General features: G+C 55.7%; 9 protein-coding genes across 9 annotated transcripts; 5 read left to right on the top strand and 4 right to left on the bottom strand.

Annotated features, from left to right (window-relative positions):
- Positions 1–1,043: 1,043 nt before the first annotated feature.
- On the top strand, positions 1,044–3,457 carry J3D65DRAFT_625834 (histidine phosphatase superfamily). The gene is made up of 4 exons (XM_066800375.1): positions 1,044–1,678; positions 1,732–2,134; positions 2,186–2,448; positions 2,500–3,457. The coding sequence occupies exons 1-4, from the start codon at positions 1,480–1,482 to the stop codon at positions 3,351–3,353; spliced, it is 1,719 nt and encodes a 572-aa protein (XP_066655657.1). The 5' UTR covers positions 1,044–1,479; the 3' UTR covers positions 3,354–3,457.
- Positions 3,458–4,591: 1,134 nt separating this feature from the next.
- J3D65DRAFT_385366 (uncharacterized protein) lies at positions 4,592–6,532 on the bottom strand. Its single transcript, XM_066795802.1, has 5 exons — positions 6,170–6,532; positions 6,116–6,121; positions 6,004–6,066; positions 5,188–5,952; positions 4,592–5,131 (listed from the first exon to the last, which is right to left on the bottom strand). Exons 1-5 carry the CDS (start codon positions 6,170–6,172, stop codon positions 4,613–4,615), a joined length of 1,356 nt encoding a protein of 451 aa, XP_066655656.1. The 5' UTR covers positions 6,173–6,532; the 3' UTR covers positions 4,592–4,612.
- Positions 6,533–6,536: 4 nt separating this feature from the next.
- J3D65DRAFT_625826 (putative mitochondrial translocase complex component) lies at positions 6,537–8,603 on the bottom strand. The gene is made up of 2 exons (XM_066800374.1): positions 7,515–8,603; positions 6,537–7,468 (listed from the first exon to the last, which is right to left on the bottom strand). Exons 1-2 carry the CDS (start codon positions 8,532–8,534, stop codon positions 6,860–6,862), a joined length of 1,629 nt encoding a protein of 542 aa, XP_066655655.1. The 5' UTR covers positions 8,535–8,603; the 3' UTR covers positions 6,537–6,859.
- Positions 8,604–8,704: 101 nt separating this feature from the next.
- On the top strand, positions 8,705–12,269 carry J3D65DRAFT_625824 (glycosyl hydrolase family 47-domain-containing protein). Its single transcript, XM_066800373.1, has 2 exons — positions 8,705–9,006; positions 9,060–12,269. The coding sequence occupies exons 1-2, from the start codon at positions 8,846–8,848 to the stop codon at positions 12,088–12,090; spliced, it is 3,192 nt and encodes a 1,063-aa protein (XP_066655654.1). The 5' UTR covers positions 8,705–8,845; the 3' UTR covers positions 12,091–12,269.
- A 493-nt stretch (positions 12,270–12,762) lies between these two features.
- On the top strand, positions 12,763–14,800 carry J3D65DRAFT_385138 (Aldehyde/histidinol dehydrogenase). Its single transcript, XM_066795801.1, has 3 exons — positions 12,763–13,418; positions 13,506–14,363; positions 14,416–14,800. The coding sequence occupies exons 1-3, from the start codon at positions 12,958–12,960 to the stop codon at positions 14,558–14,560; spliced, it is 1,464 nt and encodes a 487-aa protein (XP_066655653.1). The 5' UTR covers positions 12,763–12,957; the 3' UTR covers positions 14,561–14,800.
- Positions 14,801–16,116: 1,316 nt separating this feature from the next.
- On the top strand, positions 16,117–18,497 carry J3D65DRAFT_625817 (uncharacterized protein). Its single transcript, XM_066800372.1, has 3 exons — positions 16,117–17,673; positions 17,742–17,995; positions 18,066–18,497. Exons 1-3 carry the CDS (start codon positions 16,362–16,364, stop codon positions 18,336–18,338), a joined length of 1,839 nt encoding a protein of 612 aa, XP_066655652.1. The 5' UTR covers positions 16,117–16,361; the 3' UTR covers positions 18,339–18,497.
- On the bottom strand, positions 18,468–20,391 carry J3D65DRAFT_571918 (MFS monosaccharide transporter-like protein). Its single transcript, XM_066797642.1, has 2 exons — positions 20,145–20,391; positions 18,468–20,091 (listed from the first exon to the last, which is right to left on the bottom strand). The coding sequence occupies exons 1-2, from the start codon at positions 20,244–20,246 to the stop codon at positions 18,631–18,633; spliced, it is 1,563 nt and encodes a 520-aa protein (XP_066655651.1). The 5' UTR covers positions 20,247–20,391; the 3' UTR covers positions 18,468–18,630.
- An 885-nt stretch (positions 20,392–21,276) lies between these two features.
- J3D65DRAFT_646095 (uncharacterized protein) lies at positions 21,277–22,490 on the bottom strand (the record flags this gene model as incomplete). Its single annotated transcript, XM_066802256.1, has 5 exons — positions 21,277–21,468; positions 21,526–21,851; positions 21,904–22,087; positions 22,139–22,395; positions 22,454–22,490. The coding sequence occupies 5 exons, from the start codon at positions 22,488–22,490 to the stop codon at positions 21,277–21,279; spliced, it is 996 nt and encodes a 331-aa protein (XP_066655650.1).
- Positions 22,491–22,673: 183 nt separating this feature from the next.
- J3D65DRAFT_625810 (signal recognition particle, alpha subunit, N-terminal-domain-containing protein) lies at positions 22,674–24,902 on the top strand. The gene is made up of 3 exons (XM_066800371.1): positions 22,674–22,935; positions 22,985–23,945; positions 23,991–24,902. Exons 1-3 carry the CDS (start codon positions 22,711–22,713, stop codon positions 24,758–24,760), a joined length of 1,956 nt encoding a protein of 651 aa, XP_066655649.1. The 5' UTR covers positions 22,674–22,710; the 3' UTR covers positions 24,761–24,902.
- Positions 24,903–25,602: the final 700 nt, after the last annotated feature.

Genomic DNA, 25,602 nt, shown 5'->3' with positions numbered 1-25,602 from the left:
TTCTTTTATCTTCCCCATTTCCAGGTTTCGCAACTACCTCCGCCTGCCGACCTTATCATCCAGGCCTGCCCTTTACCTTTCCGTGGCAAGGTAGAAGACTGCATCATCACACGGCCTTCTCCGCTTCTCTGGGGTCCTCCCACAGTCATCGACATGACCGACAAGGGAGGTCGACGCTCGGGAAACTTTCCTGTATCCATCTAACGGCCGCATCACCGTTCCATCCATTCTCCTGATGCTTCTCCTCAGGCCTGAAAAAGTCGGCAAGACAAATGTCGCGGGTTTGTAACTCGGCACCTTGGCGAGCAGATGGCCGCGCAAGCACATGCTACAAAAGACCCTGGCATGGGGTTTTCTAGAATGCGTCTGTTGTTCCGCAGCCCACAGCTGGTTTGGCTGTCGGCTTCAACTTTCCAGGCGAGCCGTGATCTAAACGGTCTGGAACGCTGCTGAGATTTGCGCGTCGCGTGGACTGTAGGCTTGGGCCATGCGGTGTTTGTGGGGTGATTGGCAGGCACGTTGTAGATGGGACAGGTCGGTGTGAGAGGGGTAGCGCAGAGGAGGCTCTGGGGGTGACTCCCTAATTTCGTTTTGAGCACAAAGATGGGGGTCCCAAGGTTGCATATGAGACACCTCTGTTGTTTTCCCAGAACTCTTCCCCTGTCACCTTTTTCCACCTTCAAACCAATGCTGTCTTTGCTGACAGAACATCAAAGAAAGATAAATGGGTGCATCACCTTGCCTTTTCCTCTTCCTTCGAATACCGGCGTAAGGAATATGACCTTCTCTTCCATTTGACCAATAGGTGATTCAAGAATGAAATGGTGGTTGTTGCGTTCGCTGTCAAAACAAGAGTTTCGAGCCGCGCTCAGAAACCTGGACAAGCATCAACTTTAAATGCAGCACAGCGACTGACTCGCTATTGCCTTTGTTTTCCATCCGCCTTGATGGCCTGGGGATGCCTTGGACGATCCCCATCTCGCAAGTCGACGCGACGAAAGGATACCTTGCTCGGCTACGTCATTTTCTTCGTCGCCGGTGCCGGCGCCAAACGGGCGAAGCTTTCACACAACTACACACCAATCGCCAGAGCCACGCAATTGAGGAGTGGCATGGCAGTGCCGGTCAACCGACATCGATTTCATGGTCGACATCTGTGGAAAGATGACGGGTGGACGTGGGGTGAGAGCAGCGGGGCGGTCCTCGCCTTGACAAAGCTTGACCTTGCTTGTTTGTCGCTCCCTCAGGAACCTGACCACTTGACTCGCTCTATCTGCACCGCCTGGCGGCCATCACGGAAAATCGGATGTCTCGATCAATTCCTACGACTCCATCCCGCTGTTCTTCTCGACCCACGTGCCAGGGACTGCCTCCAGCTCGCTGAGCTCCTCCACTCCCCGCTGCACCTCGACTCGTACCTGTACCATGTTGGACGTGCTTTTCTTCTGCATATAATGCCGTGCAATCGCTGCACTGGCAATGGGTCGTTTCTTCCAAGGCCTCATCTCCGACGGCGTCCTCGGCGTTAAAATTCCAAGCGCTGTCTGCAAGAAAATGCTCACCAGGAGCGCCCTCATCGCCGCGGCGGTCGGCTCGTATGCCGACGCTGCGAACGTCGCAACGCCTTCCTCGACCGAAGTGCCTCAGTACTTCCAAACGAGCCCGGAGCTCTTCGCAGGTCAAATGTCCGGTGCTTAGGAGTCGAGCCATCAATTGATCCATCTGATGCAGGCCCAACCAAGACTGGAGACGCACCGTTCCTGGCGCAAACCAACATTGCACCCTTCTCGGGCGTCTCGTACATTCCCGTCCAGCCAATCGAGACGCAGATTCCAATTGCCGGAAATACGGAGAATGCCAACATCTTCCAGCTCATGGGCCAATTGAGCCACTATTTCCCCAACCCGGACGGTTTCGGAGTGGACGAATATGCGCTGCCTCCTGGGACGAACATTAGCCAATTGCACATGCTGCACCGGCATGGCAGCAGGTACCCGGAGAGCTACTCTGCGACTCTTGGCCAAAAGATAGAAAACAGGACCGGGACATTCAACGCCACGGGCGACTTGGCTTTTCTAAACGACTACAAGTACAGGCTTGGATACGAAATCCTAGTGCCCCTTGGGCATCAAGAGTACGTCCAACACCAATAAGGAGCGTTCATGATGCGAGACTAATCAAGCAGGCTCTTCGACTCGGGCGTGCTGCACTACTACCAGTACGGCCATCTGTACCCGAACAATGGGTCCAAGATTCTGGTCCGCTCGACCACTGAAGACCGCATGACGCAGTCCGCAGAGTATTTCCTAGCCGGCTTCTTCGGGCTCGGGTGGACGCAGAACGCCACGCTGGAGCTGATCATCGAAGAAGATGGTTACAACAACAGCTTGGCCGGATACGACAACTGCCCCAACTCGAACCTGGAGGTCAGCTACGGCGGCACCAATGGTAGGTCCACCCAATTCTTCCCCCTGACGCCGGCACTGACTTGACCCCAAGCTACCGAGCAGTGGGCGAGTATCTACCTCGCCAACGCAACAGAGCGCATTCGCAAGCAGATCTCTGGCTGGGACTGGACCGTCGACGACACATACGCAGCACAGACACTGTGCGCGTACGAAACCGTCGGGCTGGGCTTCTCGCACTTCTGCGGTCTCTTCACATACGACGAATGGGTAGGGTACGAATACAGCATCGACATCAACTTCGCGGGCAACAACGCCTTCCAATCACCCACCGGCCGCGCCGTCGGCATCCCGTGGGTCGTCGAGCTACTGGCGCGACTGAACCACCACCTCATCGACACGCCGACGGCCCAGGTCAACGTGACGCTCGACAACAACACGGCGACGTTCCCGCTCGACCAGGCGCTCAATCTGGACTTCAGCCACGACACGGACATCATGTCGTTCCTGACGGCCTTTGGCTTCACGCAGTTCGCGCCGCTCCTGCCCGCCACGCACTACACGGCCAACCGCTCGCTCATCGTCAGCCACATCGCGCCATTCGCCGCGCGCCTGGATATCGAAATCATCGACGCGCCGCACCCCGTGTTGCCGCGCCGTCCTTTCAACCCGTCGTCTTCTTCCGCCAGCTTCTACAACACCACGGGTGCCCCGACAAAGTACATCCACTTCATCCTGAACCAGCGCACGCTGCCGCTGCACCCCAGCTTCGCCGCATGCGAGTACCGCGACGACGGCTGGTGCGAGTTGGAGACGTGGATGCTCACGCAGAAGAGCAAGCTTGAGGAGGCTCAGTACGAGTGGAGTTGCTTTGGCGACTATCCGGCCACGCCGTACGGCACTGTTTGGAATGGCGTGCCGGTGAGTAATGCCACGAGCAAGGCATGAGCCAGGGGGATCTAGGAGGTTGATGACAGGGGTAGACGTAGGAAAGATTAGAAATCAATGAAAAAGCTTCTCACTCGGCTGGTTTGCTAGCCAGTCAGTCGCCCTTTTTTGCCAATTCACCTGTCACAATGACCATTCGTGTGAAAATGGCAGTGCCCAAAGGAGACGAGACCACACGCGTGCTAGCCCATTATCCATGTCTCGCACCCACAGAGACCGCAGACGTGTCAAACACAAGTAGGAAACAGCAGACCAAGCATTTTGAATTTTGCCTGAACGAGCATCGTGGCAATCCAGATATTCTTATTTTCCTATCCGCCTAACCTTCCATCCGTCGCCCTATCCGTCCATTTGTCCTTCAAACACCCACAAGTTACCCAGCCCACCGCCCGACGTGTGAAATGTATGGAAAAAGATACAAGAAAAGGGAAAAGAAGAAAGAAAAGAGCAAGAGGGCAGAGAGAAACCGCACAATACAGTAGCGCGCGAGGCCGACGTACGTCAAGAAAAGGGACGACAGGCTGACTCGCCAGGCGGAGGCAGAACCTCCCACCTTTTGGTGGTCAGATCAGGCAGCTCTCCGGTACTCTTGTGGAATTCAAACGCTCGACCCAGGCTTTGACCGGAAAGGTTCAACAAGAGCTTTGAGGTCAACCCGGCGGCCCAGCTGTATAGCGCAATCTTGCTGGACAACGAACGAGTCAAAACGAGCCCGTTTCGTGGAATGCAAACGCCCTATGACACACCCTATGCCAATATTGTCCGAAACCGTTTTTTCGCCCTTGACGTGAGAATCACGAGAAGAGGAAGGGGGATAAGAGAATGCAGAGACGCTATGATGCATGGCTGCAAGCTCGACTGGAGAGTAGAGATATGATGTATTGGCAGCCAGCCAATGGGAAAGGAAACATAAGGAGCACCACCGACGTCCTGAAAAAAGAAAGAGGCAGGCCTAGACTTGATGATGCCCCGAAAAGACCTGAGATCAGGGGTCGACAGGGGGAGAGGGACAACGGCAATCTCCGGTGCAGAGAACGACGTGTGCTCCCGGACAAACGAGAAGTAAATGGCAAGATCATGTCATTGATCCCCCATAATGATCGCTTCGGTTTCGTTGTCCGCAATGTCGTCCCCGTCTTCTTCGACCGCCGCTGGAGTGCCATCGTCGCCGACGTCGCAACTGTCCCCTGTCACACGCGAATTTCATCCGTCAGCTAGACCAGAGCCGCTCCTTGCTGCAAAGACTTCACTGTTCAGGCTCAATCAGACGGCGTACCGTTGGCTGCAGCTTCGATGCCGTTCAAGGCGCCGCCAAACGAGTTGCCCGAGTCGCGTGACGGCGTCTCCGTGCCGCCCATGCCGTTGCCCAAAGGTCCGTTTCCAATGCCCACGCCTGGCGCAGAGTTGAGAGCGTGAGTCGGATGTGTGTGGGCGGCAGCGCTAGCCGAATGCGTGTGATGGGCCCCGTGGGCAGTGAGACGGGCCGTCTCGTCTTCTTCGCCCATGCCATCTACATCGGGCCAGAACCGCTCTTCGAGCCAACACACTTGCTCAAAAAGTTGCTCACATCGCTGCATTTCTTCTTTGCCATTTGGAGACGTGGTCGTGTTGGCGAGCTCGTCGACGAGAAGGCGGCAGGCGTCGACAAATTTCGAAAAGGGCGCAGACGTCCAGTTCGGGATGAGCTGTTGGTGGAGGGCGACTATGTGAGGGTCGGTAGACGGCATGGAGAGGGTGGGCGTGAATGATGCGGCGTAGGTCCAGGCGGTTCGATAGCACTAGGTTCGTCTTAGCTTCTCGAGTGGCTTGTGGCGAGCAGTCAAGGGTCACTCACATGTTCCGTGGCCCACAGTACTACCATACCTTCCAGCAGACTCGCTCCCGTGCTGGTTGAACTGACAAACAAGTCGAGATATGCGCGGGTAATGTGATTCGGTGGCTCCTCCGCCATCTGCAGGCCGAACTTGGTCGCGGTGATTTCGAAAAACGTCATTTCTCGCCGAATGTTATTCAGAGCGCTGATGAGCAGGTCCATGACGCGATAAGTTTGGTTGAATTGGCTGTTGGAAACAACGGGAAGCCGGATTTTGGCCAGCATGTTGCCAATGAACCTGATGTATCCACGCGCATAGTGCGCATCTTGGACGAGCCACTGGCACAGCGCTGGCGCAGACAGCGTTCCACAGCCAGCGTGCGAAAGGAACGGTTGTTGTGTTGAGGCCGTGAATGAGGCCTGGTACTTGTTCAAGAGATGTGCCACGAGCGACGGGTGTTGTTGTGGGGGTGGCGGCGGGGCTGGCAGCGGTGCAATGGGCTGACCTTCACGCGATCGCTTGTTCGTGTTGGGTCCCCGACGGTGGACTTGGAGGTTCGGATTCGGATGCGTTCCATTCAGAATGCTACGGTTGGGAGTGCCTTCCTGCGTCATGGTGGGATCGATTGAGCCACTGCCACCGGTGCTGTCCCTGTTGTTGCTTTGTAGGTACGGCATGGCGTCCGGAGAGCTCAAGTAGGCCTGACATGATTGCAGGTGCTCAATCTGGCGTGTGGTGTTCTTTGCGCGTGTAAAACCACAATGGAGGCATCTGACTTTTGCACACTGGGCGACTTGTTAGTCGACGCGCGACGCGACTGAGCGACGTGGGCTCACCTTGGATGGACTGGTCGCGTCTGTATATTCTTGGAACGCATTCTTGATCAGGTCGTTTGCATGCTAAGACGTTAGCCAGGACTGTACACGGCGACGGAGCATGGCAGTATACCCTCCCCTGGCGGCTGTCAGTGAGGTGGCATCAAAGGCTGGAGTTGGATCCTACCATGGCGTGCCGATTACCTTTGGACGGCGGCGGTTGTGAGCAGCGGGTTTACAAGACTGTTACGATACAGGTGTATCGTTTTCAGGATTCGGTGGGAGAGGAGAAGACGGAAATCAGGTAAGGCGTCGCTGCGTATCGGGCGGGAAAAGTCACTGCCGCTTTCCCCTGGTAAGCTCGCCCCAGAAGTGGCAGCTTATTCCGAGGCGTGGACGCCCTCTTACTAAGGGATCCCAATCCCTTTGGGAAATAGGCTAGCCGCAAGCAGTTGGCGACGCGCTGCTCGGAAATCAAATTAGCCGACACGTTGATGCGTCAAGAAACATAAAGGTTGTCAGCAGTGCCAAAACCACTTGTGGAATTGACGGAATTCGGGCAAAAGACGAGAATGTCATTGTTTCCAGTACAATGTTCTGCTTTGCGCGGTGTCATCCTGCCGGCCTCTGAGCTTTGGTTGGCGCTGTGCTTCAACACCACATCCATCGACGCCCCAAATCAGGAGTAAAGATTTGACGCCGTGACGTCGCCTGTGATTTTGCCCTCTTGCTATATGGTACAAGCGATGCATCTTGCATCGTGGACTCGGTGATAACCCAAGTCTTTTGGACTCGCACAATCGAGAGTTCCCTAGAGACCTAATCAACTCCCCAAATGATTACGCTGAGCATGTACAAACAGAGCGAACTAGCCAACTCATTTTGATTCAGAGTTTCCACCGCCAAACACCCCAAACACGGCACTCTTCATGCCCTTGGTCATTTCTTCTTGGGCTTTCTTCTCCTCCTCTGCCATCTCCTTGAGCCACTTTTCGCCATTCTCACGAATTTCCTTCTCCATCATTTCGTACTGCTTTTGCCCACGCTCGCGGATCTGGTCTGAAAGCATCTTGCCCTTGGCAAAGCCCTCTGACGCAGTTTCTTCCCCCACAAGAAGGCTACCTTGGGCTGGCTGAGGCTTCATGCCCAATGCTCCGGCGAGCTTTCCAAAGCCACCCCGTTTCGAGCTCGAGTTCTTGCTTTCGCCAATCTGTTTCTGGAAGGCTTCCCGTGCCTTGGCCTCTCGGAGGGCGAATTCCGTGGCAACATCCTTGCCCTCGAAGGATTCAATGGCTTTCCGAACATCGCTGATGCCCATGGTTGCAATGTATTCCAGGAAGGGGATGAGAGCGACGAGCCCCTTGTCACCCTTCTCACCTTTCCATGGAGGTAGGACGATGGCGTTCTCGGGCTGATTCTTGACGTGCTCGGCCTTGGTGTCAATGATTATTGTTTTGCTAAGATCGCGGTTGAGATAGGAGAGATCCTGACAAAGTTAACGTGAGCCGTCGTTCGAAATTGCGAGAGCTTACCTTGATGTATTCACCCTTCTCATAGCGCGTCGCCTCCCGGAACAGTGGCCACATTACGATGCGAAATGGGTCAAGCTTCCTGATGACAGGGTCTGCAGCTTGAGAAGGCAAGCTCGTAAAGATGACGAGCTCATAGTACTGGCAGAGGTAGCGGAGGAAATAGTCGACGCCAGGTCGCTTGGCAAACCTCCAGCCGTGTTCGCGAGTCCACTCACTGTGGATGAGGAGATCTTCCAAACTCAGAACAAGCGTGTAAGGAGGCGCAGGGTCGACCTGAGGCAACAGCTTGGGAAAGACAGGCTCGGTGTAGTATCCAAGCGAGCCAGACAGTCTGGCCTTGGCACGAGCATAAAGGGTTGAAGGTGACCACCCATCCTCAATATCGGGGTATAGTCTGGCCTCCTGCTCGGATTCCCAAGGCCTGGCCAAGTACAGTCCCCCCGAAGCTAGGAACAGTATCGATGCAATTCCGGTCAGCTTTGCATAGCGGTCCCGTCGCCTGTCTGTCGAAGTTTCGTACGCGGACTTGGGAAGTTCGCCGCCCTCGCCGCCGCCACGACCACCGGCCTCCGCCTCTGCATTTGGATCCTCTGTCACGTTCAGAGATGGCTCTGGCGCCTTTTCTTTGGACTCGGGCGTGGACTTGAGGAATTCGGCTTCAAAGGTAGATGGAATGCCCTGCGTCAAATCTGGCAGCGGCTGCTTTGGCTGCTGTGGCTCGCTTGCTGTGGCATCCTCTCCAGGCGTGGCATCTTTGGCGGCTGCGCCAGGACCGGGTTGTGACTGCGGCGCAGTATTCTTTTCTGCGGATGCCTTGGGGTTGAATTCTGCAGCCTGCTTGGTAGAGTCGGAGGTCGAGGGAGAGGTTCTTCGGGGCGAGTTGGGAGCGGATCCTGACGGGTTGGAGTTGGGCGCGCGATTCTTCGCGTAGCCTCTCGACCACAGAGCCGGCGGTGCTCGAGGAGCTGCCGAAAGCAGCGGCCGGGCGGCAGCGAGGCGGAGAGCTGCGCGCGGGAGCATCACTGGGGCGATTGGGTTGGCGCGACGAGCGGAGAAGGAGAGATAATGGAATGAGTTGTGAAGTGGAGGCGGAATCGGATGACGATGTAGTTGCGGTACTCTCAGAATTTCAGAGCACGGGCCACGCGCGGACCCGCAGCTTGAGGCTACGTCAAAGCAAACCCCATCCATCCACATCCATGTCTAGGATACCTATCTGTCCTCTCCCCAACCTCTCTCCATCTTGATCCACCGGTGGAGCTTGGAGATTACGCTCATCTCTCCAGTCCCTCTGCCTCTCCCATGCCGTCTCTACGGGCCATCCCTTGGGTATGCTGTCATTTTGGCCGGCGCTGAGCAGGGCCGCACCTAATCCTCGCGCCAGCAATTCCGCACCCGGTTGGCGAGGTCTCAGGTGGACAGCCGTTTTCTGGCTGCTCGAATGCGTGGCGCTGTCAACATGCATGACTGATGAGCTACTCCGAAACTTAAAGTACAAGTCTCCGCGCCGCCGTTGGTCCTCCTGGAAGCTCACTGTTCGCGCAGGCAAGAAACGACAGACATCTTTTACCATGGATATGATAATTACATGAAGCACGCGTTTCCCGAAGATGAGCTTCGCCCCCTCTCCTGCTCTTCCCTCACGCGGGACCGCGCCAACCCAGCCCATATCGAGGTCAACGATGTTTTGGGCAACTACTCCCTTACCTTGATTGACAGTCTCTCTACTCTCGCCATTCTTGCATCCTCGCCAGGCACAAGCGGTGGCAGGGATCCTCTGGGTGACTTTCAGAACGGTGTCCAGCTGTTTGTCGAACACTATGGCGATGGATCCGAGGGACCTGCTGGTCAAGGGAGTCGAGCAAAAGGCTTCGACTTGGATAGCAAGGTCCAGGTATTCGAGACGGTCATCCGAGGGCTTGGCGGTCTGCTGAGCGCCCATCTGTTTGCGATAGGAGAGTTGCCAATACGCGGATATGAGGCCGAGGTCGCCGAGAGGGAGCATGGTGAAAGCGGCATCGAGTGGCCCGGAGGCTTCTTTTACAATGGGCAGCTGCTGCGCCTAGCGAAAGATCTGGGCGAACGAATACTGCCAGCTTTCCACACTCCGACGGGAATCCCGTATCCAAGGGTCAATTTGCGCACTGGGATTCCGTTTTACGCCAACTCGCCGCTAAATACGGACGCGGAACACGGCCAGTGTCAAGCAGCGTCCAACGAATCGCCCGAAATCACAGAAACGTGCAGTGCCGGTGCTGGCAGTCTTGTGCTCGAGTTTTCCACACTGAGCAGACTTACTGGAGACCCAACATTTGAAAAGTTTGGAAAGGCGGCGTTCTGGGCGATATGGTCGAGGAGAAGCAGCTCCGGCTTGATTGGTTCCGGAATAGACGCAGAAACAGGCCAATGGGTCAGTCCGTACACTGGGATCGGAGCCGGCATTGACAGCTTCTTCGAATACGCTTTCAAGTCCCACGTTCTCCTCTCGGGCCTTCCTTCCGATCCAAATGAGGACCGCGATTCTCCTGAAGCTTTCTTGCGAGTGTGGCAGGAATCCCACGCCGGGATTAAGCGACACATTTACCGGGGTCCTATGCACCAACATCCTCACTACATCCAAGTCGATCTTTATACGGGAGCCATGCGAGCATTCTGGATCGACAGTTTGAGCGCGTACTACCCGGGCTTGCTCACCTTTGCCGGAGAATTGGATGAAGCCATAGAGACACATCTCTTGTACACGGCTCTGTGGACTCGTTATTCTGCCCTTCCGGAACGTTGGTCCACTGCGACAGGAAATATAGAAATGGGGCTTCGCTGGTGGGGCGGTCGGCCAGAGTTCATCGAGTCTACTTGGTATCTTTACCGAGCGACTCGAGATCCTTGGTATCTCCATGTCGGCGAGATGGCGCTGAGAGACATCAAGCGCCGCTGCTGGACTAGCTGTGGATGGGCTGGCTTGCAGGATGTAAGGTCAGGTGAAAAGAGCGATCGGATGGAGAGCTTCTTCTTGGGTGAAACCGCCAAGTACCTCTTCCTTTTGTTTGACAATGACCACCCTTTGAATCAAGTCGACGCGCCGTGGGTATTCACCACCGAGGGTCACCCTCTAATCATGCCAAAGCATCTTCGTCAAAACGTTACCTTCCGGACATCGAACTTGGGAAGGCAGCAATCGGAGGATTCCACCGCGCAATGTCCCCTTCCTCCGGCCCACGTTCCGTTTACGATATCGGCCACTGCCGCACGAGATGACGTTTTCCATGCCGCGAGCTTGGCTCGTCTCCATCTGATGCCAAATCGAGCAACCTCGGAGTCTCCTCTCATCGAATTTACGACCGACCACCCAAGCATCTCGTTATCGGATCTCCACTCGCCCTCCAACTATACGTACTTTCCTTGGACCTTACCTCCGCAGCTCGTGCCGCACAATGCAACAAGCTCTCGGATGGTAGCTCGGACAACATTCGACTTGTCCTTCCCGAATCTGCCGAATGCCATGCTCAATACTCTCACCCTTCAGCGAATTGGAGGAGGCATCATGGTCAACTCGATGAGCGGTCTCCGTCTGGGCATGGTCCGAGAATCTGAAAGGCTGGAATCACAGGCTGGCGAGTCTTCCAATGATATGTTTAGGATTTATGCCGTCTCAAATGTGGCACTGGGAAGAGACGAAAAGGTTTTCATGTCAAGAGATCTCATGTCGAGCTTCAACCCAGCTGACCCCTATTTCACGAGAACCAGAGATTTGACAACGCTGGACCTATTCATTGACGCTCCCGAGGTCACTCAAAAAACGGCGGCTGCACTGGCATCGAAGAGACTTGGACTCAGTGGAGTTGAATTGGACACGAATTCCTCGGACGTGTCCCTTTCGCTGGCTGATGGGGTCGATTTGGAGACTGTGAATCCTTCGCTCTTCTCCAACCTGCTCCAGAATTTTCAGAGCATCTTGACAGAGGGCCTCGAGCCGTTGACAAGACCATCAACCCCGCAGAAGAAACTGCTGGACAAAGGGCAATCGTCTAAGCAAAAGCATAGCGGAAAAGGCCGCCGCGTACACCGGATTCAATACTCTGCCACTCTGTCGACTGGACCGGGAGCTGTGCCCCCGCCGTCAGGAAAAGGAGGCGAGGAATTTTCGACCAACGACAAGAAGCTACCTTGGCAGAAAATCTACCTTGGCGATGACAACTGCGGCGACCGTCTGGCACCCAACATACCAAAAGAACACCAGATTATAGTGTTGAAACGAGGCGGCTGCTCCTTTTCCGAGAAGCTAGCTAACATTCCGGCTTTTCCTCCGTCGCCGCAGTCGCTCCAGCTCGTCATCATGGTCAGCTATCCCGAGCAAGACGGAGGCGAAGACCCGGACGCCGATCTTGTGCAACCATTTCTACACGAGGAGCAGACGCTGCCTGGCGGCATCAAGAGACCACACCCGATCCCCTTGGTCATGGTGGGAGGCGGAGAACAAACGTTCGAGGTGTTGAGTAGGGCGATAGGAGTTGGGACGCGGAGGCGATGGTGGTATGAAAGCCAAGGGCTGAGAATCAGCAACCTGATTGTGGTGTAACTATGGGGGAGGGCGAGGCGGATTTGCAGGGCGTTTGTAAGAGGGAGAGAGTGTAGACTGGCTTGGTCATGAGGCTGGAGCATAGAGATATCCCTCGGCACTTTGTGTTGACTCCGTTGTCATTGTTCTGCGTAGTTGTGGCATTAGAAATGTTTAGTTAATTCTGGATTGATTTGGCATCGATTACAGCACTACCTCGTCTGCTTCGGTATTTTCCGCATCAACTAGGCTCGGTAGACGGTGCAGCCAACGGAGACTTTCCGTCCTCAACGATAGCCGCAGCTGACAAATAGGCGGTTTTGGTGGAGTTGAGCTAGGAGGTCTGGGCATGAAAAGTTCATGGTGGGGTTCGACACATGGACCAACAGTGCCGGATGGTCTTCGAAAGCCACAGCCATTTTCATCGAGGTGATGCTTTGCATGAGCAGGAATTCAAGAGCATGGTCAAAACGGACAGTCTGCAGGCGGAGCTGCATGAAAGCAGCACCAGCCAGCCCGGGATGTGGGCACGTGGGGAAAGGTAGATGTTCGCGGCGCCACAGAATTCCCTCCGAGAACAACACGCCAATCAGCCAGCGGACGCTGTGGCGTTCCCCACCCACGATCAAGCATCAACTTGGCAAATGGCAAAAGTCTCGCCTTCGTTGGCCAACCGGCGGCTCGACGTCGAGCTCGGCTGCCCTTCTCGACCCCCACATCCCATCATTACTCGCTAGTCGGTCGCTACAACAGGCATCCAATGTCCGGGAGCCCAAGCCCTGCCGCCCACATGCCAATCGCCGTCATAAATATGTCGTCTCCACCAGAAAGATGGATTGGTTGTCTTTCAAGCTTGAGGCAGTCTAGGACTCTCGACATTCTTTCGCCATGGCCGCGGAGAATGGAACGCAGTACACCGTCCCGCTGCTGATCAATGGCGAAGATGTCATCTCAACCACGACCTTCGACGTGACCTCACCTGCATCGCATCAAGTCCTCTGGAAGAGCTCATCTGCCTCAAGCGCACATGTCGACTCTGCGCTTGCCACTGCCGCCGCGGCATTCCCGGCGTGGGCGAAGAGCAAGCCTGCCCAGCGACGAACAATTTTTATGAAGGCCGCCGACTTGCTCCAACAACGTGAGGATGAGCTCAAGGGATACATGGCAGACGAGACGGGAGGAACAGATCCCTTTACTGGTTTCAACATCTTCACAGCGGCAGAGTTGATGAGGGATGTGGCAGGGAGATGCGGCAACATTATGGGCCATGTTCCAATATGTCAAGATGAGGGAACCAGCGCGCTGGTTTTGAAAGAGCCATATGGTGTTATTTTGGGAATTGCGCCTTGGTAAGTGAATCTTGTACTATCTATCTGGTGGAAAAGGCCCTCTGCTTTTGCTGTGCATGCGGCTTGAGAAGGCTTATAATTTTGCAGGAATGCTCCCTACATCCTCGGATTCCGCGCAGTCATTTACGCCATCGCTGCTGGCAATACCTGCATCCTGAAAGGTTCTGAGCTCAGTCCCCGTGCTTTTTACTCCATTGGACGTGTCCTTGCCGACGCTGGTTTGCCAGCTGGTGTGTTGAACGTCATCTACACCGCCCGAAGCGAATCGCCTGCCGCCACTAACCAACTCATCAACTCCCCGGCAATCAAGAAGATAAACTTCACCGGAAGCACAGCAATTGGTTCAATCATCGCCTCCACGGCCGGCAAGGCGCTGAAACCCTGCCTTATGGAGCTCGGCGGCAAGGCATCTTCCATTGTTCTTGACGACGCAGACGTAGAGCTTGCGGCCTTTCAATGCGCTCTTGGGGCCTTTTTGCACGGTGGACAAGTTTGCATGGCTACGGAGCGCATCCTCGTCCACAAAGATATCCTTCCAGCCTTTAAGCCGGCCTTCCAGACCGCCCTTGCCAAAGTCTTTCCCGACCATGCGCCAGCACCAGTGCTTGTGCAAGGTCCGACTGTCGAGAAGAACAAACGCCTCATTGATGACGCTGTAGCTGGAGGCGCAAGTATCCTTTACGGTGACCACCAAAAGCCGGAGTTCCATCCCGAAACTGGCGATGCCTCGCACACGCGCATGCGCCCGATCGTTGTCGAGGGTGTAAAGCCTGAGATGGCATTGTATCACGAAGAGAGCTTTGGGCCGACCGTGAGCCTCATCGAGATCCATAGCGATGAGGACGCGCTCATCATCGCCAATGACACGGCTTACGGCCTTACGTCTGCGGTCTTTACCAAGGATTTGGCCAGAGCTTTGAGAGTTGCGAAGAGGATTGAGTCTGGGTAAGCAAGATCTACTTTGACTATGGACTTGGCACTGATTTACTTTTTGCAGTGCCGTTCACATCAACAGCATGTCCATTCATGACGAGGCGACTCTGCCGCATGGTGGTATGAAGAGCAGTGGGTGGGGCCGCTTCAATGGTCAATGGGGCGTTGAGGAGTTTTTGAGGTTGAAGACGATCACGTACAAGGAGTGAGCGATACCCATCAACGTTTGAATGTACTGGTGGCGGAGGCAGTACCGCTGGCTGTGCGCCAACTCTTTGACCTGAAGAGCTTAGCAGGCTTTGAACACCAACTTTCAACAGTTTCTTCTCTTCGGCTGGTTGTCTTCCCCGCATTCGTCTTCTTTGTGGTGATGCTACCTGACGCGACGTCATGGACGGCTTTGTCCAGGACGGATCAGATACAAGCATTCATCTTTTATCCCGGGTGCCGGGACTTGCTACAACGTCCCAGTGGCTCGGTTCGCGATACCCGCTCGTCATTTCTTTTCTGACATCGACCAGTCTTCACTGAACAGGAGGATCTTTGTGTACGCCACAGATGAATACCGCTCGGGTATGCACTGCTGACTTCTTTGTTAGGCCCTGGCCAATTTGCGACTGGCAATTACTAGGCAATAACATTCGCTGCTCCAACGCCAAAATCCTTCATTTGGTAGTTGATGGCTCGCTCCACTTTCTCTAGCCTCTTTGCAAGCAGTTGGCCATGCAGAGTCAGCGCTCATGAACAAGTCTCGCCAGGTCCATGGTCAAAATGCTGAGAGAAATTGGCTCATCTGCGTCTTTTCTAAGACCGCCGCACTGGAAAATCGTGCCTACCGCTTATTCCTGCCGTCAAGTCGTTTACGTTTGCTTTCACCGTCTCTGCCATTTTCCCCACATCCCAGGACGCCATTCAGTGCTCAGGAACAACCCCAAACCCCGGTCCTTGAATACCGCAAACGGGATAATCAATCTACCAGTTTGCAGATCATCAACATGGCCTTTGCTACCAGGACAATCACTCAACGTCGACTATAGCCTCCAGAACACCATCAATGATGGCCATGACGCCGGTATGCTGGATGTGGCTTTGGAAGGCTTTTCGCCTACGTCTTTCCATGGTGTTGGTCAATGAGATGGTTTCAAATAAGAAGCAAGCTCCAGGTGTTCGGCCTGCAAGCTTTCCCTGTCGCTTACACCGTGTTTGGTCGGCTCAGGAGCCAACATCTCTCTCACCATGTTCTCGAAAAAATCGGTTCTCCGTTTCGCCGTTGTCGCACTGCAGGCGACTGCTGTCTCGGCTCAGGCATGCGTCAATTTCGCTTTTGCTCCTGGCGGCGGCACTTGCAACTCTGTAAGATGGTCCATCGGGTTTTTAGAAACCTCTAACCTTTGCTCAGGACCCCTTCGCCGCGGAAAGACTTTTGGCAAACTTGATCGCAGACGGCTCCCGGCCTGGATGCGAAGCAGCCGGCATATACACTGTCCAAGCGACCTATGTGGACACCGCAGGCTCGACACGCTTCGTGTCTGCCATGAATCCGGCCACCATTGAGCGAGGGTTTACCGGCACGGTGCCGTTTAGCTTCAGGATTGCCCAGTCGACGATTGCGGCTGGTCCAGTCACTCTTCGTCTCTTTGGCACGAACGAGGGTGGCCGTTTTACGACTCAGGTCTCTTACACTCACGCGCACACGCAGACCATCCAGTATACTACTGTCACTTCGACCACAACCAGATGGGTCTCATCAACTTCGAGTAAGCCTCCCATAGATCTCCAACTTGACTATACTGACTCCCCTCAGCTGAGACTACCGTCATCGATTTTACTGGGAAGACTACTGTTACGCCGACTGACCAGGCGACTGTCACTCGAGTTGGCCTTACGACTACCATTATCACCAGCCCGGCCGTGACTGTTTCGTCCTTCTTAGTCAATGACGACAAGACTGTCACTGTTCGATCTACGTCTACCTCTACCGTCAGCTCGGATTGCATCTCACCGCGGCTTATGCTCCAGCCAACGGGTGCTCCCGCGGCGGAGCCAGCAGTGACGGCCCCGCCCAGCAAGCGGAATGAATTGGAAAAACGCCAGGCTCTGACTGTCTGGTCTATTCCGTACTGCGGCACTGTATTCTCAACGTCCATCATTCCTCGGGGAACGACCTATGTTCAGGCTTTGTCGACGATGGTCGATACCATCACTTCTTTGTCGAGGAATACTATTTGGGCCACAGTCACAGCCGCCAATCCAACCATCTTCTTAAACGTCTCATCTACCGTCACTCGGATGGGCACACAGCCTGCTTTGACCAAGACAGCCATCGTGAATATTCCACGCGGGACTGTCAGTGAGACAATAATCGACACGCTCTTTAGGACTGTGTATCCGCCCAGCAGCCCAATCTGTGGTGCCACATTGTTCGATCCATTGTCTGTCTCGATCTTCCAATCGTTCACGGGCTTCAATCCGACCTTTTCAAATCTCATCACTGCCACGACGCTCAACTACTTTGCCGGAAATCAACTCACATTGCAACCTCTTCCGACGACTCCGTCGTTTCTGAGTGGTTTCCCGAGTCTGGCACCCTCTTCGGCGCCAGTCTCACCGTTTGCCACCACCATCACGCCTGGCATCTCAGTTCCAAGCATTTTCGTGTCTACTTTCTCGATTCCGGATGTCTCTCCTACGCCTCCTGAGGTCAGCTCTCCTTCTGTTCCCAGTGTTTCGATCCCGAGTGTCTCGGCTCCGGTCGTCTCAATTCCGAGCGTTTCTGCCGTACCTCCTGCAAGCAGTCCGAGTCCAAGCGTCTTGGTTCCGAGCTTTTCGGTGCCGTCGATTTCCATTCCGGCTCCCTTCTTGGCTCCTGCGAGCAGCTCGTCTCTTGGCCTCCCTTCGTCAAGCATCTCGGTCATCAACGTTTCTGGTGCCGGACAGAGTTCCTCCATCAGCGTCGCTATCCCGTCAGTCAGCATCGGCTCGAGCGCACCCAGTCTGTCACTTCCAACCGCACTTAGCAGCAGCAGCACTTCCAGCTCAGCGACATCAACGCCGTCGTCTTCGACTTCGACTACAAACAACAACACTTCAACATTTTCCTCGTCTACCGCGGCGCCAACCGTCATCTGCCCCAACGGCAACGGAACAGTAGTCACGACGCCGGATGGATCGACTTTCGCCGTTGAGTGCACGTGGGACCGCATTGGCGGCGACCTGGGCAGCAAGTCCGCCGCCTCGCTCAACCAGTGCCTCCAATTCTGTTCGGAAACAGCCAACTGCATCCAAGTCAGCTTCGTACTGCCGAACCCGCCGGGAGACCTGAGTGCGTCCTTCCCTTCCAACCCCTTGCTATTCTTTGCGCCAGAATTGACTGACTCTGCGTGCCTGCAGGTCCTTGCTACATGAAGAACACCATCATGGCGCCGAACGTGAACCAGAACATCTGGGGCGCGCGCAAACTGACGAGCGGCTCCGCATTACCCAGCATCAGCAGCAGCTCGTCTACAACCAGCACGGCCTTGACGGCAGCGACATCTTACCTGGCCGCTCCCGCAGGCCCGACGTGTCCCTCGGCCAACAACACCGTCTACACGGTGCCCATCACGGGCGGTCGATTCCTGATCAACTGCGGATTTGACGCCGAGGTCCGTCCCTTCTCCCTTTCTTCCCTCTTCCCTCCCATCCCTCTTATCAGATTACTGACGACGTCAACAGGGCCAAAACATGGCGGCGAACCCGAGGTGGGCGTCTGTCGACCGCAGCTTGTGGAACGCCAACCTGATGGCGCAGTGCGACGCCACACCCGGCTGCACGTGGATCAGCGCCAGCGGCAACGCGGGATACTTCAAGTCCAGCGTGGATTCTTTGAGGAGCCAGTCCGACATTGTCGGTATGCGCAAGTTGAGCGGGAGTGTTAGGGTGAAGAGAAACTTTTGGGATAGGGGTTGGGGGTTTGGCACGTGGGGAACGCGTGGTGTGCAGGCCTAATTCACGGTGGCCAGTTGCCCTGCGTTGGTGTGGGATGTGTCGTTAAAGGGGGGAAAGAGGGAGGAGGGTTCATGGGAGTGGAGAAGTTAAAAGCTCATTGAGCATTCATTCGTTTCGTGATGACATCAAGCACAATAAAAGTCCAATTCTTATTTCCAGACTTGACGCACATTGAGGTTTCTCATACCATTAGTCCGAAGTCGACTCTAGACTGACATAACGCCCATAAAGACAAATCGCTATCAGTACAAAGAAGACCAAACTCGCAAACTTATCCTCTAGACGCCACATTCTACAACTGATCCCTCACCCTGCTCAACAGCGGCGCCCTCTCTCCAGCATCCTCCTCACTATTCGGATACGGCATGCGCAGATACGCGCCTTCATCGACCTTACTAACCTTCCAAGAACCCTCCTTTGCCGCATCCTCAAAGAAGCGCTGATTCTCCTCGAAACTGCGGCCGCCCGTCTCGGGCAGGTAGGTCCAAGTAGACAAACCCGCAATAGCATTGGTAGCCGCAAAGACGAGAAAGATCCAGTACTTGAGGTTGTTGAACATGAGCGGGGTCAGGAGGGTGATGGCGAAGTTGGCCAGCCCCCAGATGATGACGGAGATGGCGGCCATCTGCCCGCGCGCCGTCGTGGGCACGATCTCGGTCGGGGCGAGCCACACGGTGGCCAGCCAGCCAATGCCGAAGGCGCCCGTGGCCGTAAAGAGTGCGACGATGCCCGGCACCGCGACGGCCAGGTTGGGGATGTCCAGGTCCGCGGCGTGCATCGAGAGGCCGCCGAACAGCGCGAGCAGCACGAAGCAGCTGGTCAGCACGCTCGAGCCCCAGAGCATCAGGGCTCGCCGGCCGACAGCGTCGATCAAAAGCCACGCTGCCGTCATGAGGATGAGGTACGAGATGTAGTTGCCCATGGTGAGATACTCTGCGGGCCGTGTTGCGAAGCCGAGGAGTTCGAATATTTGCGGCCCGTAGACGGAGACGGCGCCGTAGCCCGTCAGCGCCTGGTTTATTTGCACCATGACCGTCATAACGGTTGGGTGGAACTGCGGGTGCCCGGGCGTGATCATGTTGACGTACGAAACCGACTTGTCAGACTCTTGCTCGTGGCTCTTTTTCAACTCTTCGAGGTGCTTTTCGCCTCCACCAGGCGTAATCTCCTCGCACGCCTCTCTGGCATCGTCGTCCAGGCCGTGGTAGATGCACCAGCGCGGGCTCTCGGGCAGCCTCTCGATAACGGCGAGCAGCAAGACGGGGTAAATTTGCATGACGATGATGGGGATGCGCCAGGCCCACTGGTTGGACTTGCCGAGCGCCACCGTCACGCCCAGGTTGATACCAAAGGCCATGTTGAGGCCAAAGATGTTGGACTGGAACTCTTGCGCCAGCGCCTTGCCTCGCGCCTTGCTCTCTGAAAGCTCCGAACTGTACACGGGGATTACCGCGTCGATTCCGCCAACGCCGAGTCCCATGATGACGCGGCCGACCAACATCACCGCGAGAGCGCCCCGCGCATAGCCCAGGCCCGCAATGAACATGATGAAATTGCCCAAGCTGGCCGTAGCCAGACAGAAAAAGATGCCCTTTTTGCGGCCGAACCGGTCAGAAAACCACGAGAAGAAGACAGCACCGACGGTGCAGCCAAGATAGTAGATGGCCACAATGACGCCAACGAGCGGAGACGAGGCAGATATCTCCATGCGAGAGAGGTAGTCGTGATTGGTGTTGATCAAGGACATCATACCCTGAAGCAGTCAGCCATGCACACCAGATGACGGATTTGGAGAAGGGAATGTACTTGATCATAGCCATAAAGCGCAATCGCAGTGCTTGAGAAGAGCACGACCTGCGTCTTCTTGTCATTGCAAATAGACTTGAACTTTTCTGCAAAATACGCCATCGTGAGTGACAGATCGCAATGTGCTGCGGACAACAGAGAGCATTCGAGGAGGCAGATAACGCCAGATGTCAGGCAAGATCAGATTCCCGCGCCAGAAAACGACGAAATGAGACAGACAGAACCCTGGCCTTGTGACCGGCGGCTGAGGGCGTCGGCGATGTTTATAAAAGCAGCCGCATGGCGGCGTGTGGGATCAACAAAATCTGCGAGTAGACTAGGGTTGTGGTAGGGTATGACGACGGGGATGCAGCGCGACTGGTGAATGGGGCCTGCAAATCGATCTCATTTGTTGTGGTGACGTCGGTAGAGACGCCTAGCGCTCGGCCCTACATGTCAGCCGACAGTTGCCCTGTCTCTATCCATTTTTTAAGCTCTTCTTTTTGACCTTGATTGAATTCCCCCTGTCGTAATGAAAGCGGTCTAGTTTGTCGTATTAAACGTTGAAAGTGCTGCTACAAATCGATCGAGAATTCCCACTTTCAACGCCAAAGAATGCGAACTCGGAGCCGCGCTAGAGCTGAAGTCCTAGTGTACATTAGTTTCCAAGCCATTTGCTTATATCCCCTCCATTTCCCGTTCATAGGTCAAGAAATGCGCCTGGCGTTCTCAGGCTTGGTTCTGCTGTGACAGCTGGACGATGACGCGACCATGATAGGCGTCTAGGATTGGCAGCTTCCTAGGTACAGCCGCGGTGATGGCTGGCAGTTCCCTGGCTGCTGCTGTTGAAGTGAACGGCAGCTCCCTAGGTCTGGCTGTGGTGGTAGATGAAGGTTCCCAAGGCCCAGCCGGCTGTTGTTTCTTTTGGCATCGACTGTGCGACCATGCCACGAGTTGTCGCCGAGCCTGGGAAAGTTCTCCATGTCTTGATATCTCTACTAATCCTCTTGTGAAGTCAAACACCCCCTGCGCCCGCCCGGGGCCAAGTATGCCCATTTTTGACGCCGATTGCGAATCTGCTGAAGCCTCCTTGCCGTCCGACACATGTCCGTCTGAGAGGGAGCCTCCCTGCCCGTCACCTGAGAATTACCCACTAAGAACCGGCTGACTGGCTGCTAGAGCTCTGGCTGGATAGCCACAGCATGAAGAAGCCCTGAACAATGTAGGAATAGAAGAAGAGAAACTGGGTGCGGGCATAACGCTGGTTCCGGGCAATCGTATAGCCGGCTTGACCGCCGCCGTTCGGTGCCGTATCCGGGAGCAAGACGTACTTCAATGATCGGAGCTGGAATAATGTCAGTACTCTCACACGAGTATCCGGGCATGAATGCTCCTTGCTCACCAAAAAGAACGCGAGGGCCATGAACGTGTAGAAGAAGACCACCCAGCCGACCCAGCCACCGGAGCCCTGGCCCTTGTTGAACACCTCCGCGACAACCAGTGTAACGATAATACCGACGAACTTGTAACCGGAGTAGGCCACCAGATCAAGCAGCTGCGAGTCGTTGCTTATACTGAGGAAGTAGCAACCGAGCTTCAGACCCAGTATCTCAAACAAGACGACGGCAAAGCCTTTGGTTGCCGTGATTCCCAGGAGCTCAGGGTGGAATGCTCCTCGGATACCCGCAAGGAGGGTCGAGAGGAGGATGTAAGTCACAAAGGCCATGACTAGGGGAGGTCAGAGTGACGCGTACACGTGGGTGAACTCAGCAAGCCTCACCTGGTATATACATGTCCGGACTGTTGATGTCTTCCCTAGGGGGAAGGAAGAAGCCGTCGTAGTTTTGCCGTACCCACGGACGATGCCGCCACGGGAAGACGACGAGGAAGAGTTTGTTGACCACATACGAGTTGGTGACGTTGAAATAATGCTTGAGCGCAACTGTGTTGACGTAGCGATTGAACTGCGCGCCTGGTCAGCTGTTGTCCTCGAGCCCAGCGACCTGGGGGCCAACGTTTTGCTCCATGTATTCCTGGCCAGCCCTGGCAGCATTCTGGCCAATTGAGAAGCCCATTTGGGCAGTTGGGTCGTTCAGGAAGCCCCCAAAGCCCGGCTGCTGCGTGAAGCCGCTGCCTTGCTGTGGATTCTGTTGTGGGTTTTGCTGCGGATAGCCATAGCTGTTTGCTTGAGCTTGGGGTTGTGGCTGGGGCGGTGGAGGGCTACGTAGGTTGGGGACTTGGGATATATGCTGAGGGACCGGGTGGTGGAGCGCTTGTAGATGTTAGCGGTTTGGGAGCAGCCAGACGCGAGGTCCTAGGAGGTGACTTACGCGGAGACTGCGCGGGTCCGAATGTCTGCCGCTGCATGGTGAAATGATGGTTGTGAGGTTGTCGGGAGCAGTCGTGGGCGAAGCGATGGAGCTGCGTAGGTGTGTTGTTTGGTTGAAGAAGCAGCGGAAAGGTGGCTCGTTCGGAGAAGCTGCATCATTGAGCCTCTGTCAGAAGGAAGCGGCGACCTGACGCGTTGCGGAGATTCCCCGAACGCTCCCTCCCCACGACCCAACACCAAACATCCCCGCCAATCGCCATGCTCGACTCGTTCGAGATCATCTCAACCACTGGCGTTGTCCTCTGGTCCAAGAAGTATGCAAACGTCAGCGCAAAGGCCATCGACTCGCTGATCCGCGACGTCTTCATCGAGGAGCGCAATGTGGCTTCCGACGACCCTCTTGCGGCGCAGAAGCCAGCTTACAGAAAGGATGGCTACACGCTGAAATGGACCACAGCAAAAGACTTTGGCCTCATCTTCGTCGTACGTATCGAGCCACGCACTTGCGCAGTCTTGAAATAACACAGCGCAGGCCGTCTACCAGTCCCTCGTTCAACTTACCTGGATAGATAAGCTGCTGGACAATGTGCGCACACTCTTCACCGAGCTGTACAAAGACCAGCTAAAGAAGCGCAATACCTGCGTCATCGACTGCCCATTCGACGACTACTTTGATCGCCAAGTACAAGAACTCGAGGCTCTTGGGGAAAGCGCCGCGCCGCCCATTCGCGACTCTGCGCCGACGGTCGAACTCACGCCACCTTCGAGCTCAGGAACAGACCATGCCCACGAAGCACCTCCCATGCCCGGCTTGAGAAGACCACTCCCCAAACCAGCGCAAAATGGTACCTCGAACGATGCGACCCCCACATCGACGCCCGACACGTCGCGGCCGAATTCTCCGGCGGTCAACAACCATCTTCTTGCAGCTAAGGGCGGACCCGGGGGAAGGCAGTCGCGCCGTGCGAAGAAAAAGGCAAATCTCACGTCCGCACCCATGTCGTCGGGTGATGAGTCTCCGGCGCGGCGAACAACAAAGGGAAAGAAGGGACGGAAATGGAATGATTTTGGTGCTGCGGACGAGGAGGATGATACCGTGTTGGATTACTCAACACCATCGCTCAACATGGAGGCTCAGGAAACAACAGTAGAGCAGGTCGAGTCATCGTCGTGGGGCAAGAGGACAGGCAAGGGCGAGTTCGTGCTGAAGGACCTCGACGAGGAAATGGACGAGATTTTGGCCGCGGCCAATGCCAAAAAGGGAGACAGCAAAGAGTCTGGCTCGGGCTTCGTGGGGTCAAGCCTGGGTGCGATTGGCGGTCTTTTCAGGAATGTCGTGGGTGGAAAGACATTGACGAAGGAGGACCTGGCCAAGCCGCTCAAAGGCATGGAGGATCACTTACTGCGCAAGAACGTTGCGCGTGAGGCGGCGCTGAGGCTTTGCGAGAGCGTGGAGCAGGACCTTGTTGGCGTCAAGACGGGAAGCTTTACAAGTATGTTGGGTCCTACATTCGTCGGAGATTGCTAACATGTTGTAGGTGTTGAGGTCACTATCCACAATGCCATGGAGCGGGCACTCTCCAAAATCTTGACACCAACCACTTCTCTCGACCTCCTCCGCTCCATTCAGAACGTCAACAACCCACCGGCACTCTCCCTCCAAAAGCCGCGACCTTACGTCATTTCCATCGTCGGAGTCAATGGTGTTGGCAAATCCACGAACCTCTCCAAGATCGCATACTTTCTCCTCCAAAACAAGTTCCGCCTCCTCATCGCCGCGGCTGACACGTTTCGCTCTGGCGCTGTTGAACAGCTGCGCGTCCATGTACGCAACCTGCAAGAACTCTCCAAGCGCGAAGGCGGCAGCGTCGACCTTTTTGAGCGCGGCTACGGCAGGGACGCGGCCAACATTGCAGCGGACGCCGTCAAGCACGCGTCGACCAACGGGTACGACGTGGTGCTCATCGACACGGCGGGGCGGCGGCACAACGACCAGCGGCTCATGTCGTCGCTGGAGAAGTTCGCCAAGCTGGCGCAGCCGGACAAGATCCTCATGGTCGGCGAGGCGCTCGTCGGGACGGACTCGGTGGCGCAGGCGCGCAACTTCAACGCCAGCTTCGGCAGCGGCCGCAAGCTGGATGGCTTCATCATCAGCAAGTGCGATACCGTCGGCGACATGGTGGGCACGTTGGTCAGCATGGTGCATGCGACGGGGATCCCCGTCGTCTTTTTGGGCACCGGCCAGCACTACAGCGACTTGCGCACGCTGAATGTCTCGTGGGCTACCAAGCTGCTTATGAGTCAATGAGGGATGAATGATATGAAAAAGTTATTGGGGTGGGTTGGCTGCAGGTGGGCTACGGTACTCCTGTTGATGTGTTATGTGCATAGACGTCGGACATGTCGATACCTTTTTTCGAACACACGGCTCTTTTTAATCTGCAAGTTCAGTTTCCTACATGCTCCTTTCTCAACGGCCTGCTTGCATTCTGAGTCTGAATGTCGCGTGTCGCATCCATCCATGCATCCCATCACACCTCTCCAACTCACAACCGCGCCGCGCCGTCTGCGTCCTCCGCACCCCATCCATCCATCAACACGAGCGCCCAGCAGCAGCCCTCCAGCGCAACAGGAAAGTCGTCCGGCGGGGAGGACGCGTTTGTCCGTCAATCAGTCCGTCCGTCCGTCCGTCCGCCAACCGACCCAGCCAGCCAGCCAGCCCAGCAGCCCTCCAGGCAACACCCCAACACGCCGACAAATCAAGGAAGCGAGCGAGGAAGCGAGCGGCCGTCGCTTGCTTGCTTGCTTGCTCACAGGCCCGCTTGCTCGCGCCGCGGCCATCCGACTTCCGACTTCCGACGGAGCGAGCGCAGGAGGCGCTGCGACGCGACGCGGAATCTTCTGCCGTCGGTGTTGCTTTTTTTGGTCACATACAATACATGCTTTGGACGCATGTGCGAGGAGGTATGCGCGGCATAGCCACGTTGCTGAGACTTGTATGGATGGATGGATGGATGGACGGGCGGCGGATGGACGACAGCCTACCGTACCTGCCTAGAAGGGTAGGTGAACTGGATTGGTGGGGATGTGTCGGGGCCGGAGATGGAGCGCTTGCTCGGGGAGGGGAGGGTTGGGATTTGGTGGGCGTGG

The sequence above is a fragment of the Phyllosticta citribraziliensis genome (assembly GCF_038025025.1).
Source record: "Phyllosticta citribraziliensis strain CPC 17464 chromosome Unknown J3D65scaffold_6, whole genome shotgun sequence".
NCBI lineage: Eukaryota > Fungi > Ascomycota > Dothideomycetes > Botryosphaeriales > Phyllostictaceae > Phyllosticta > Phyllosticta citribraziliensis.
The sequence above is the reverse complement of the archived record's forward strand: the minus strand, read 5'-3'. Positions and strand labels throughout refer to the sequence as shown.